We start from the raw sequence: 15,113 nt of genomic DNA, 5'->3' as shown, positions 1-15,113 counted from the left end.
CTGCTCGGGTTTTCATAATGTCTCGGATCGCACAAAAGAAAACAATGCAGTTATGCCTTCCAGCTGGTTAAGCGGCATTGTGGGATTTGTAGGAGTGTAAATCAAGACAGTGATGGCGAACAGCTGTGTCTATTTACAACCCCTAAAAAACAACAAGCACATATTCCCTCTGAAATCACAACGAGGCTCGGCGCAGCACGAGGTTCATCCGGGCAGCTCAAAGACATGGGGGAACAACGGGAATGGGTGGCATGAAGCGTGAATGGGAGTGGGAACAACGTGCTTTATTACGCCCGGAGAATCAAGATGAAACACTAAACACTGAAGACGGCTGCATCCATCACTGACTGATGCCTTTATCAGGAGAAGACAAGACGTTCAATCAAAGGAGCTGGTTATCACCATTTGTGATGCAGGACTTAAAGTATGATGGATTTGCATTCCTTTGTTTTTAAAATGTGGCACATGCTCTGTTGAAAAAGCACAATGGACGACGGACTTCTTTTCCTCCTCGAATGCAACACCCTCACTTTTGGTACAACTCGTATCACGGCTATCTCGTGTTGTTATTACAGAGATACCACAAGCTTTATTTTCTGGGGCTTGTCAGATCATTTCCACAGCTAGCATGTTGAATGCCTCTCAGCCTAACAGTCCCCCCCCCCTCCTCCATCTCTCTCTTTCTCTTGCAGCACTGCAGAGCTCCTCATGTCTCTGGGGTCTTGTTTTAGCCTGTGGTTTGGCAGCTCTGGCTGGCCCTCGCAGCGGAAGCAGCTCGACCCCCTTCTCTTCCCAGCCCACACATGTATGTGTGTTTGTCCATGCTGGGGTCATTCCAGGAGGACCTCTGGGGTTATGAGGAGCCAGACGGCACCCAACGGTGTGAGACAAGCTGTTCGGGGTAAATAACTTACTCATCGGGAGCAGCATAGTGCGAAAATGTCAACAGCAAACTCCTTAATGGAACAAAGAAGAAAACAGCAACCGAAGCTACATCCATTAGAGAGAGAGAGAGAGAGAGAGAGAGAGAGAGAGAGAGAGAGAGAGCACAGTGTTTCTTTGCAAAATGTCCACGTGGCAGTTTCGGGGCACAATGTCGTCGTCGTCATCACCCTTGCAACTGTAAACTAAATGAGGGAGGGGTTCGCCGGGAGGATGTTCTGTCAGTGTTGTGGCGTCGCGTCGCGAGCTGCCACTGACGTCACGAGTTGGCGTCCTGCTCTGCCGAACACAACGCGGCTAAGTGGTTCTTTTCAGCAGAGGGTACGGTGTCGGTCCCGGCTGTCCAACCTCACTGTCAGTACTGGCTCCACCCCTGGGGCGGCCATACTGGAGGACCAGTTAGAATACTGGAAGCACTGCGAGGAGCTGTGATAGGCCACTGACAGCTGGCTCTTCTTGGTGGCCAGGTGTTGTCGGCAGCAACAGAGGGCCCTGACCAAGATGGCCACCGCCAGGAGAAGGAGGGCGCCCCCCGCGGCCATAATGTAATACCAGTGGATGGGCAAGGGAGGCACAGGAACGCCTCCCCCTGGTGGAGAGATACAGAATAATTGGCCATCGGGAACAGAGAGGAGTGGCACTTTGTTTATTTTCTACATTTAACCATCTATTTTCTATCCCTATTGATCTTCATCATACGAACAGCAGGCGTGCACCTCATATATGAGCATGCACAAGCATGCCAGTTGCAAAAAAATATAATTATTACATAAATCTCCAAGGCCAAAAAAACAACTTAAAATACATCCATTTCTCTCATGTAGCTCGGGCTGCAGTTGGAGGACACGCTTTCACACCAAGATCATCAAGAGATTTGGTTTGAAATCACTCCAATGGTTGATCCAGTCAAATTCAATGCAATTGATTTTTTTCTTTTCTTCCAAAAGCTCCGATGGAATGACTTGGTGTGAAATAAAAGCCAAAATAATTAGTTATGAAAGCACCCACACACATTGAATTAAGGAGCATCCTCTTCCTGTTTCGCACTGGCACAGGAAGTCCCAAACAGCGCCGTGATAAAGTCTCAGAACCATGCAACGATCAGTCGGACGGACACCACACGGGAATCCAACGTTTCCAGAGCTCTCGCAGCTGATATTGGATACGAATGTGTTATTTAGCTGGCTCGACATGGCAGATTTGTTTTGAGTACATCATTTATCCCGTTCTCTGTTCTTTCCCATTTTTCTCTTTCTCGTGCGTCAGCCTCGTGGCCGGTCCTCTCCTCCTCAAGCCAAGCTCCATCTCCTTGGAGACTATTTCCACGGATCCTCTACACTGCTGCCCCTGGCTTGAACCCCCTCATCAAATTCTTGGTAAGAACCAACTAACCAGCTTCCAAGAAGCTTCTTTTCGACTATCCAAGACTGCTATGCAGAAACGAACCCCTAAAGACATTGAAAAACATAAAAAAAATAAGAAAAAATACAGCCCAAATGCACCATCCAAACTTGTGGGGAGAGTTGTAAGACTGGGAGAATGTCAAATTGAGCTAAGGAAAGTCATGCAGAGCTGAATACATCCAGATTTTTGGACCGTGTCACATAATTACAGAGGGAAATGGTGCGTGCTGCTGCTACTTGCACACTGCACACACTCATTAGACAGAGCCGAGTTAGGGAGAGGTGGGAGAGAGACACCCGTGCTTGCCGCTGCTCAGTCACTCTATCTGATTGCATATCACCGGGGACACTGGTGTGTGTCTGTGTGTGTGTGTGAGGTGATATTCATGTGTGTGTTGGTGCATGTTTGTCAAGGGTTAGTGACTGTGTGTGTGTGTGTGTGTGTGTGTGTGTTTGTAGGCGGAGGAGTAGAGAAGCCCAAGAAGTGCACACCCATCACATTCGCAGTGAAACCGCCGAGCTCTTATCTTATTGGAAGACGTTATGAGATGCCAAAACACTAACATCAATCTCATAGAGTCCCCCAGGAAGCTCTAAATATTTTTCACGAAGCAGACGGTTATTTAAAACCCTTCAGGTCGTGTCAGGCAGCACAGAACTGAGAATATGTAGCTCTTTTCAAATATCCGACTCCATGAGGTGTGCTTGATTTAGCTCGCCTCGCACGCAGAGTTTGCTCTTTTGAGATGAATCCTTTGTCTCCACCGAGACCGACAAGGTAAAACAGCACATTAGTGAAATAATCTATTTTTTTTCCGACTTTAAGAAGATTCATTTGGTGTTTTGCAAATTTGACAACGGAGATTCTAGCGAGGCGTTTAGTATCTGTTTGGTGATGTCGACATGCTGCTGCTGATGCCGCGAGCTTTAATAATGAATGCAGATTTATTCATCTGGAATCACACAGACGACTCCTGCAGACTCAGCTTCTGTGTCGTCGACCGATTTGGGCCGACTGGTTTAGCGGTTGAGACAACTCAGTGCCACTAAGCAAAAAATAAATAAATAAAATAAAACCCAAGGCTAGTGCATACCAACGGGCAGGAAGCAAGACCAGAGAGGAAGTGACATCATAACAAAAGTCAAACTCACCTGGATTTTCTGGAGAAAAAGCTGCAAAGGGTTCTGCGAGGACAGAGAGACAGAGAGAGAGAGAGAGAGAAATGTAAGATAATTTAAGATATGAGGTAAAAGTCAGCCAAATGTCACACCAAATGTCACAAGACTATCAAAGTCCTCCTGGGGAGATTTAAGTTAATTCCTCAGATAACTCACATGAGTTATGGCATTTACTCGGCTCCTTCGCCAGAATGCAATTTCAAACACTGTGTGAGTGGGGAATCTGGGATGGTCTGTGCCGAGAATTATGTGTGCATGTGTGTGTGTGTGAGTGAGTGTGTGAGTGTTTGCGTTCGCAAAAGTTCACGCATTTCAAGTTGTTTATCTGCCGAGTCCAGTTAAACTGGAGAGGGTTTTTTTTGTTGCACAGAGCAGAACCTTCACTTCGATTGCCTGGAATGCAAACACAAAAAAAAAAACGTGTGTGTGTGTCTTAGCGTGTATTAGTATGAGTCTGTGTGTGTGTGTCGGGGGGTGGATGGGAGAGAAAAATACGGGTGGGCGGGGGGGGGGAACAGGCGCCTTTTGGCTCGAAAACTGTGAACAACTCCACTGCGTTGAGTGATAAGCAACATCCCAGAATGCTTTGGGAGTGGGGAAGGAGGGAAGGAAGGAAGGAAGGAAGGAAGGAAGGAAGGAAGGAAGGAAGGAAGGAAGGAAGGAAGGAAGGAACACAGCAGCACGGAGGTGGGGATTGGGGGGTGGGGGCGAGGGGGGCGCCGGGCTGTCATCTTTGCCTTTTTGAGCTGCCGCGACGCACATGTGCTCCAAAAAAACCCGACGGATACAACTCGAAAAAAAAAAGCGTTCCGCCGCGAGCTTGCAACCCTTTGCACACGCACACACACACACACACACACACACACACACACACACACACACACACACACACACACACACACACACACACACACACTTTCCCTCGACGACACTCCGCCTGCTCCCCAATCGTGGCACCGGACGTCAGACAGAAGTGATGACGGCGGTGTTTTTTTTCTTTTGGGCTCTGAACCCTCGGCTCGGTCTCTGATCTGTTTAAGACCCTCTCCAAAGCCCCTGCTCGGGCCAGATTAGGGAGGCTGCGCTCGGCTCACACTCGGCACCCGTAAAAGTTGCTCGGGAAACAGCCTGTCTAGTAATTCCCTTTGACGGCTCGGGAAAAGCTCTGTTTACAAATACGACAGAGGAGTGAGCGCACGAGAGATGGAGGGAGACGAGAGAAAGGGAAGAAGAGAAATCTAATGAAACATAGATTAGCATCGCCGGGGCCCACGGGGCGTTTATGGCCTACTTTTACTATTCTTCTTTTCTTCATCTTCTTCTTTTTTTTGTGCGAAGGGATAAATGCTTTCCCTTCCTCTCCTTCCTCCTTTCATCTCTGTATTCAGTGGGCTCTTTGGCTGTCTCTGAAACTGGGATGCGAGGGAGTGGAGGGAGGATCGCGGGTGTTTATCACTCCATGGGTGCCACTGTTCAAGGACCTTCAGGCTAAAAGTGGAGGAGGTGGAAGGGAAATGGAAGATTGATGGCGGGCGAGATGATGAGGCGATGGCGCCTTGATGGAGGAGGAGAGGGTGGGGGTGGGTCAAATGCGGATTTGTTTACTTTTTCTTTATTTTTCTGCATGGAAAAGATTTGGCAAATTGAAGCAGAGAAACACATACAGTTTGTCCCAGTCTGTCTGTCTGTGTGTGTGTGTGTGTGTGTGTGTGTGTGTGTGTACTTACGTGTACACTCTTTCAGAAGGGTGCTCGAGCTGATGTGGATGTTGTCGATCCAGATGTGTCCTCTGGTGCCGTGCACAAAGAAACCCTCCATCACAACCTATCGCAAAACAGGGGAAGAAAAGAGGAGGAGGTACAAGTTGAGGAAGAGGAAGACGGATGAAGGGAGCGGGGGTGGGGGTGGAATTGAGAACGGGGACACACAGGGGGAGGTGGAGGAAGAGGAGGAGAAAGAGGATGAAAACTTAACACGGTGCCTGCGATTTCAAAGTAGCACTCAACACGTGCAATCACTCCCCGCTTCTCTGCAAGCTTCTTCAACTTACTTTTTCATGAGAACATTAAATGCTCGTGATGTCTCTGACAAATGCACAAATATGGCTTACTTTAGCTCCTTTTGTAGTCGAACCTGGCCTAAGGTGACAGAGATTGAAACGGATGCGTTCATATGCTCTGAGATCAATGTGTCTTCCTCTAACCAACCCTGAAAACAAGATGTGTTTCTCTTTCTGCGGAGACATGTAATAAAGGGGTTGACCCAGATACTTATTATCAAGCAGACATACTTTAATCTAACTGATATTGGCCAGAAGTCTGATGCGTTCATAGCACTGCGGTTATGACTTTTTTCTCGCCGCCATTGCTCTTTCAGCATTTACACTTTTTCATAAAGATACAATTCTTTATTAGGATGAGTTTATAACTACCTGGAAGTCTTTCGGGGAGCGAGGCAGGATGGTGCGACCCTCCCTCCAGACGGGGCCCTGATCGTCTTTCAGCGTCCACAGGATGGTCTCCTCGTTGTGGGCGTCCCGCAGCAGGACCTTCAGGTGGCCCTGGGCCTCCCCCCACAGCTGGTAGGAGAAGAGGAGGCAGAGGGGCCCGCTGTCGGCCGTCACCACGGGGCTCACTAACCGGGCTTGCTGCTGCTCCGTCTTCAAGCTGGCGTCCATGTACAGATAGCTGTTGAGCTCTGCAGGGCAGATCAGCTCAGTGTTAAACTCTGAAGAATTGTAGGAATTGTCAGGAATATAATGGTGAAAGTGAAAAAAAAAAAAAACATCATTTCACAGCAGCAATATGCAACCGAGCTGCTTAAGTAATTGTAACGCAGTGCAATAAATGAGCGCAGCTTTGTTTTAACCTTGAGTTTGCTGGTTACTACAGCCAAATGAAAGAGAAAAAAAAAGAGGCATATTTAATGTGTTTTCATTTTCAGCTCTCGAGGCAATAAAAACGAGGAAATTTGAAAGGACGCGTAGATTTTTGTAAATGGATGCTGCCGGAATGATCCCATATACACATTCCGTGTGTGTCATTAATCATCACATGCAGGCAGACTTATATGTACCCTTATGCACACATGTACGCTATATGTGTTCACACATTTACAGATATCTCAAACGAAAACAGAAATGAGTCACCAGTTTGCGAACAGGACCGGGGGATCACCACCACACAATAGTCCCGGCAAACAATAGGGAAATGACAAACGTAAACACACAGAAGAATAGCTCCAGTGAGAGCGTCATGCTATCAGAACTCCTGCCAAGGCCCTCGGGGACTATTTCTCTTCATTCCCTTCCAGGTAAATGACTTAAACAACGGGGGAAAAAAAAGTCCTACACGCCACTCTATTCTGATTACACCAGAGGATGTTTAGCTTGCAAATTGGACGCCGACATGAATTCCATTGTGAGAGATCGGTGGGCCTACAGTATGTTTGGAGTGCGTGTGTGTGAGAGAGTGACTCGAGGAGGCGTCTGGTGAAGAATTTCTTAAGTGGGCCCGGTGGGAAAATGTCCAGCATCAACAATCTGCAGATTAAATCACCTGCTTTATGATGTACAACTGTGTGTGTGTGTGTGTGTGTGTGTCGAAGCAACTACGTGCCTTTTCTGTCAAGCGAGGAAAAAGTAGTCCGGGAGCAAATCAGGGAGCATACAGGTAGTTTTTAATTTTTATTTTAGTGCGCCTGTTTTTTTTGTTTCCCCAGTAACACCGCGAGGTTTATCTTTAACACAGCATGTGCTTTTCATCCAAAAGCACCGTAACGGTGGCGTCCAGCCGTGCTCGACTTACTGAGTGACTGGGTCGATAACCTTTCGCTGCGTCCGTGTGTGTGTGTGTGTGTGTGTGAGGTCTTTCCAGCAGATCCGACAAGCGGTATCTGGAGGGACAAATCTTCCTCCGTCTGGACAGCTCCCTTCTGCCCGCCATACGGCCAGACTCGCCTGTGTGCGACACTTCAGACAGTGTGTGACAGCGTGTCCCTCGGCCCTTCGCAGTCCTAGAATGTGTGTGTGTGTGTGTGTGTGTGTGTGTGTGTTTGTTTTCCCCGTTGCTGCACATGACACTGTTTTCTGGCGTGTGAACGACGTGGATAGGCCTATGGAGGAGGTGCAAGTGAAACCTATTTGTGACTCTGCAAGGTGTGTTTCTCTTTTCCGTCGTCTGTGGTGTCGGAGCGCGGCGTCTCGCGGCGAACCCCCCGTTGTCGTGCACGACAGCTCATAAGCGAGACCTCCTCGCTGTACGCCGCACAACAGAGCATCATTAATCTATTTCACAGCGGTATGCTGCAGCGAGAAGCACACATTCAATCTGTGAAGCCTATTTAGCATGTTTTTACTAGCGGGGGTGTATTAAGCCAAATATCACAGTACATGGTGGTTAATTTCACCTCTGTGACCTAATAATTGGTGTCATGACGGAGGTGAAGAGATCATGGTTTTCTGGGTCCCATGAGAAAAGGGAACTCTATTGAGGATTAAAAAGTGATCTGATAGCGGTGATATAATGATCCTGTGTTGGCTGGGATTTCCTGACCTTTGACATCGGCAGGGAGAATCAAAGGCTGGCGTGGCTCGTCAAAAAAAACGGCTGGAAATGATACTCCATACATGAAAGCCACAAACTGACTAATCTGAGCAGCCCTTTCCAATCCGGCCGCGATGAAAGAAGCCGCTTTGAAGCTCCCTGTCGAAGACGGCTGTGACCTGGATCGGTCACGCCTCAGGAACATTGCTGCCTTTGCTGTGAGATCCGTTGCCCCGCTGAACACGACCCCGGTGACATCACAAATTTGACCCCTGCTGAGCCTCTTGTTTAATTCTCTCCAGCTGGAGAAATGCTGAATCTTTCATGGAGACTTGCTCGAAACCGATGAATTTTAAAACCAGGTTGGGATAAGAATCCCTCACCCTGCTTGTGAACAATTATAAATAGAGCTAAAGAACTCACGAAACCCAGCAGCATACATCTTCTCTAGTTTTAATAACACACCCAAAGCTGTATGCCGGTATTTCTAGTGTCTAAGTAGATGGAAGCCTCCACAGCATCATCTGTGATGGAGGGGCAGTAACGGACAGCTGGGAATAACCGTCCGTCTTTGGAATCTCCTGCTCTGAGCTGAACTGGAGCTACCGGGTCCTGACCGGTTTGACACGCCGGTGGAGGTCACGAGTCGCATGTGAGGCTGTTATGTGCGAGTGCCTCTCATTCCCTCGATTTAATTTTTCCTTCTCGGCCGCGCGGCTGGCAGACGACGACGCTTCTGAATTAGACTGGTGTCAATTTAAAGAGTTGTTCTAATCAAATTGAAAAGGAACTCAATGGTGACGCACAAGGAGAATGACTCCATTTAATTAGTGTCTTGTTTGGACTCAGTGAAGTTGATCAAATAAACCAAAATGAAATTTCCCTTGCAGCCGCATACATAAAAGGCTCTGCAACAAAAGAAGCTGAGACGACCAAAATGAAATGTAAAGATGTCGATCGTCAACCTGAGCTGCTCACAGCATTGTTTGTAAAAAAAAACAACAACATCCAGACAACCCCTGCAGGTCGCTGTCCATCAAACGCTTGCTGCATTGAGAAAAAACCACAAAGCAGCTCCGAGTCGCTCTGCTAACCAGACAGCGGCGGGCGAGTCGAGGCAGAGTCGTCACGTGACTGACGGGGGAGAGACTCACCGTGGCTGTGCAGGGACCAGAGCAACGGGGTGTTGGGGTCGTGCGTCCACCCACACAGGCCGTGGTCAAAGTCACACACACTGTCGGATGAAGCGGTGTCTGCTGCGGAGGTGGAGAGCGGCGAGGAGGGAAGCAAGCGAGAGTGAGGTACGAAGAAAAAAAAAAAAGGTACGAGACGTCATTTCAGATAAAAGGAGCATTCGCATAATGCCGTTCGTCTTCTCTGTTACTGGTTTCTAATACGTTTCTTTTTCATGCCACATGATGCGTTGCCCGGACTCACCTGTGGTCGTAAAGGGGACAGTGGAGGTATCGATGTCAGCCGGCAGAGTTGGCGTGGCGGTGTCGGCCGGCGTGGTGGTTTCTGCGGAAAACAAAAAACGTGCCACAGTTCAGGTCAACGGTGTGTGTGTGTGTGTGTGTGTGTGTGCGTGTGTGAAACAATCCCCAGATATTAGGTTACTCTAAAGTGGACACATTCATCACCCGGTGTTTGTTTTGTGGAGTTTCTCCTTCCACGGTAGAGTGTGTGAGGGAGGTCCGGGGGAAACAGAAGTGAGAGGAAGTGATACACAACAAAGGCCGAAAGGAGCAGGAAGTAATGAGGTGTAATGTCTTAATGCACCTTAAATAATCCTCCATTCTGCCTATGTTTAGATCGCAAAGTCCGTTTTTGAAAGTTAGATGAACAAGATCGATACTAAATAATCCAACTAACATTGTGTATAAAACTCCCTAATTTATACTTCGTATTAAAAGGGCCAGCGTGTAGGATTTGGCGGCTCCTAGTGGCGAGTTTGCAGACTGCATCCGAACTGAAACTTCGCACGCGCAGGTCATTTTTACCCGGAATTCAGCACACAAACACCACGTCTCAGTGTGCTGTATGTTAAGGCTGAATTAATGTCATAATAATGTAATAATAATAACTAACTCGATGTCCCGTCTCCTGTCTCCTGTCTCCATCCCACCCAGAGCGCCAGAGACAGATTGCCCGAGAGCACCCAAGGGGGCCCCCCCGTCATGTCGTGTCTGGGTGCTCAGGCGTCTGTGTCTGACTCAGATATGCAGACACAGACACACACACACACACACACACACACACACACATGTCCCCATGCTAATAGACACAGACACATTCACATACATAGAGAAGTGGGGGTCAAGGCTGACGGATGGACGTGACTAACAAACTCCCCTCGACCTTGGACAGCATGACCACACTCTGGGATCGCTCACTGGCTGTCAGGGAGGATACGGAACACACACACACACACACACACACACACACACACACACACACACTCCCGTTTCCCACTCTGTTTTCTTGCATGTGTGAACTATCGTGTGTGTTACAGAGTGTCTCGCTCACTCTATAACTCACACGCGCTCAGAAGTAGGGAGTAGCAAACACAAAGTTATAAACGTATGATTTTTTTCTCTCTGCCCTATTTAAGCAACCGTAAATCAGAAGGAAAGGCACACGGCACACCGAGGTTTCACATTTTGCTCATTAAAATGCATCGCATGTGCAGTGTTGAGCAGTTGATATGGGAAACAGGAGAAAGCGCTGTGTTATTAAGAGCAGATGAGTCAATGCTGGTGTTTTATGGACGTTTACGATGAGGTTTGGGTCACGTCTGAACTAAAAGGTCCAAATATATCATGTGAATCATGCGAGTCAGATGTTTCTGTCTGTATAACCATCTGTGTAAGCAGCCACAAACACATGACCCTGGCTTCTCTTTCTTATTTAACCCACATTAAAGACGCCTGAAATGGGTAAGTAGCTTCTTAAGCATACTATATTTCACATCGCTTCGTTAGCGGTCCCTGACATGTCCCATTTTATGTCAATCCAAACAACTCAGAGGCTTAAACGGTTGAAGATCTCCTGCACAGCTGATCGGAAAAGAAAAGAGAAGGGAAAAAAAAGCCACACGGATTCATCAGCACACCTTTCTCTGCAGGCCGACTGTTATTGGCAATCCTAGAGCCTCCAACTGGTCTTACTACGCGACCAACCATTATCATTAAAGGCACTGCGGGCAACAAACGCCGCATGGTGCACAATTGATCCGCTTAACGGAACTTCCTCTGGAAATGAGCGTGACCTCTCCCCAGCTGGAGGAATGGCCGACATGAAAGGGGCCCGGCCACAGCTGGCGGTGGCTTCTGACATTAACACAGCGTTAATGTCACGTCCTTTATTCCCGTCATCAGCTACCTAATTAGACTCTTATCGCTGCCGGCCCACCGGGGGAAGCAAAGGCAACGAATGCGACCCTCTACCTCAAACCTCGGGCTCCATCTCTTACAATTATATCGCTTCGCTTTTTGCCTCTTTTGTTTTTTGGCCTGACCTTTTTCGTTCTCCACTTAATCCTTCGTGACCGGGCCTGAAGAATAAACCGAGTGCCTATACGTTACCTGGGCGTCCCCATGTGTGCGTGCCACTAAACACACACAAACCACACCGGTGGAGTCCATTAAGATTCTACCCAGCTCCTGAGCACTCTCTGCTTTCAAAGGTCAGGCCTTGTCACAGTGTAAATGCGCTGACCTTTCCAGGGTGTGACAGGGGTGTCGGGGGCAATGGGAATGGCACCGACTTTATGCGAATGTTTGTGTGAGACGGAGAGAGAGAGAGCGAACGTATGCGACCTGCCGGCCGTGCCCCAAGCCCTGCCCACGACGTGTGCGACGGCACGGAGCTGCGCGAGGAGGCCCTCATAAGCACGCCGTACTGTACATGCGCAGCAGAGGAGGGCCTTGCAGTGCAGGAGAAGTCCCTCTGCAGCGGAGTGGTGTCTTACATAATGTGTCTACTGCTGCAGGTGATGATGCAAGTCATCATCATGCACGGGATGAGACACCGGCTCTTAAAAACTGGACCCAGGGGAGCTGCTGGCACAGATAATGGAGGCGCACACTCCCACGTACAAACGCACACTGCAGCGGCACATGCATACACACATGCTCGAAAAAAAATCACAAACACACAAGTCTGCTTATTAAACACACACACACACACACACACACACACCATAAACACACACATACACGGGGTGGAAAAAGCTCTCTGCTAAAAGACATTGCTCCCTCCAAAATGATCTGACTCAGCGATATGTCAAAGAAGAGAAAAAAATTCTTCAATTATGTAGAAAGCTTTTCAGTAAATCTCTGCTTGGCAGTCCTCGACTCACACACACACACACACAGAAATGAGTGCATGTGCATGTGCACGCACACTCGCACACAAACCCCAAAAGAACATGATGGGAAAGATAAGTAGCCATTGTTTTATATTCTGGTGGTGGGTGGGGTTTAAGTGCTCAGATCAACGTTCTCACACACACACACACACACACACACACACACACACACACACACACAGGATACTATGACATTATATAAAGAACTTATTTGACCTTATATTACAGGTGTATATGTGCATGTGTGAGTTACAATTCAGTGCTCCTAAGTCTGAAATGATCCGTCCTGGAAAAAGGGAGATTTTTTATTTTTTATTCTTATTGTCTTTTTACAGATCAGTCTCTAAACTGTCCTTCCTGAGCTCATGCATTTGGCATTTTTGGAGCACGTATAATAGGGAAACAAAGAGGGTAAAAAGAGTCACTTCAGAGGCTGTGAATGTGTGTGTGCGAGAGAGAGAGAGAGAGATAGTTGTGCGTCAGGACAGGGAAACAGAAGGAGTCGAGACAAACAGCAGATGAGTAACGGAGGACGAGGAGAGGAGGCATGTTAAAAAAAAATTTAAAAAATAAGAAAGAACAAAAATATTTACAGACCCACGCATTGGGCCTCAGGGTGGGGAAAGAAAGAACAGCAACCATGTGTCGCAATGGGGAAAGAGGCCCGCCTCACTGTGGTAGCTGCTGCTATTTCACACTCAGCAAAGGATAACAAATAAATGAATTCTTAATCCATGTAAATGAGGAATAAATTCAACAGAAAGAAGTGAACAGATTCGGTGTTAAAGGAAGTGTATGATGTGCAGGATGTCAGCAGTAATTCACTATTCCTGCTGAGCTTTGGAGGCCTGTGAACAATGTGTGACCCTCAGCAGCAGTTTTCTTTGACGCGTTTCCCTCGAAACTCTCCACACCATCTGATAAAAATCCCCCCCCCCCCCTGCGCAACAAGTCGTAATCCTTCACCACAGGGTTTTTGTTTCTGTTGTTCTCTTTCCATAGTTGGCGGTTTCTGTTCCCGTTCTCTGCCTTTCCCACAGTGTTCAGCTAAAGTAAACACTTTCACGAGCATGTGAAATTAAGCACAATTGGCCTCCATCATCACCTGATGTACAGTTTTACATCCTCCCAGAGCATGTGTTTGATGATCGTGATAATAATGATTTTTTTAAGTTACCGTGGAACTGTTTTTGACTGGTTATGACCGACATAAGAAAGCGACACCATCAGTGAGAAGATTGTCTCTTTCTATGTCGATGTTCCTAATGCTCGTCATCCGGCGAAATCAGACTAAATAATGCAGTAACTACTTTGGACTCCGGCAGCGACCAGCTGAGGGGAAGGAAGGCAACAGGACCCTGGTGCTCAGAAACACTACCCCTTTTGTCCACAGGGGCCGCCAAAGTCAAAGTTAGAGTTCCTCGTAGTAGAGTTAATAATTAATCTCTCTTCGATGAGTGAGCAGTGCACTTCATCAGCACTCGTGCAAGCACACAAATCAACTCAACGAAGGCTAAGGTGTGTGTGTGTGTGTGTGTGTGTGTGTGTGTGTGTGTGTGTGTGTGGGTGAAGAATCCGGAGAGTAAATGTGTGTCTATGTATGTAAGTGCTGGACATGTTGTGCTGTATAGACATATAGCCATCCTGTTCAGGCACACAGGGAGTTGTAAGGAGTCCATATGCGGTTGCATGTGTGTGTGTGTGTGTGTGTGTGTGTTTCTCCAGCTCTACCTCACATCTGGATAACAGACCATGCTGGAAAGTGAACAAACCAGAAGATCCCCCCCTCCTCTCTCTCTCTCGGGATGCATTCCTTCAAACCGAACCCTGTCCACTCCCTGCCGATGTGAGCACTTGTTGTAGCCAACTTTTTTTATTTATTTTCCAGGTGAAACAATCCCTCATAATCTTAACCTTTGAGGGTGCTATCATCCCCCCCCCCCCCCTTCTTCACTTCTGGCAGACTCATTTATATCAAAATGCAAGCCTCACTTTTCCTCCACCATCCTCAAGGTCCGTTGAGTTCTGTTTGGATCAGTTCATTACAGCCTGGAACAGTGTAGAAATGATCGTATTTAAAATGATTCCCTGTCATATACGCAAACAGCAGAGTGGTCCTACCTGGAAGGTCACAGCCAAGTATCTCCACTCTCATCCCGATTCCTGCTGGAGACCACCTCTCTGGATATAGCCTGATGTACTGGGACACTATCTCCTCAAAATGGCGCAGCTCTGGGGTATCGTAGTGCGTGTTCCCCTCGAAAATCTGTCCAAGAAATACACAAAAGCAAACGTCATCTCAGCGGTTTATCTATGAAAAGGGGGGCGGAGGACGTAGTTGCAAACGCGTCACTATCTTCCTTCCTTAACCCACCTTCGGCAGGCTGGTCTTGCTGTCCATGATGAAGTTCCACTCTTTCCCATTCAGGCTGTGTGCCACTTTGTACTTCCGGACAAACGCCCGGTTATCTGTGGTCGCCCCGCTTCCTGCGTCTCCTCCCCTCGCTCCCTGGGTGATCACGCCGCGCACCGTCTTTGGCACGCCGAGGTCCACCTGCAGAGATCGGATTTAGATTAAAAACGCATGGCGACGATGCGGAAAAACAACACGTGGTTGCGTTTTATTGCAGCTGGGCTTCTTGTTTTTTCGCATGCTCGCCTGTGGCGGCTGGAATG

At 47.9% G+C, this 15,113-nt stretch overlaps 1 protein-coding gene across 1 annotated transcript in view; it reads right to left on the bottom strand.

The window, feature by feature from the left end:
* LOC117746116 (neuropilin-2-like) overlaps window positions 1–15,113 on the bottom strand; it is a 53,632-nt gene that overhangs the window by 2,819 nt on the left and 35,700 nt on the right. Inside the window, exons 10-16 of the mRNA XM_034554990.1 lie at window positions 14,812–14,991; window positions 14,559–14,703; window positions 9,506–9,586; window positions 9,223–9,324; window positions 5,956–6,221; window positions 5,252–5,348; window positions 3,498–3,530 (exon numbers count right to left, since the gene is read on the bottom strand). Of these exons, the coding sequence (XP_034410881.1) occupies window positions 3,498–3,530; window positions 5,252–5,348; window positions 5,956–6,221; window positions 9,223–9,324; window positions 9,506–9,586; window positions 14,559–14,703; window positions 14,812–14,991 (904 nt within the window). The remainder of the gene's footprint in view (window positions 1–3,497; window positions 3,531–5,251; window positions 5,349–5,955; window positions 6,222–9,222; window positions 9,325–9,505; window positions 9,587–14,558; window positions 14,704–14,811; window positions 14,992–15,113) is intronic.

Source organism: Cyclopterus lumpus, chromosome 2 (genome assembly GCF_009769545.1).
Source record: "Cyclopterus lumpus isolate fCycLum1 chromosome 2, fCycLum1.pri, whole genome shotgun sequence".
Classification (NCBI taxonomy): Eukaryota; Metazoa; Chordata; class Actinopteri; order Perciformes; family Cyclopteridae; genus Cyclopterus; species Cyclopterus lumpus.
This window is presented reverse-complemented; position numbering and strand designations above follow the sequence as displayed.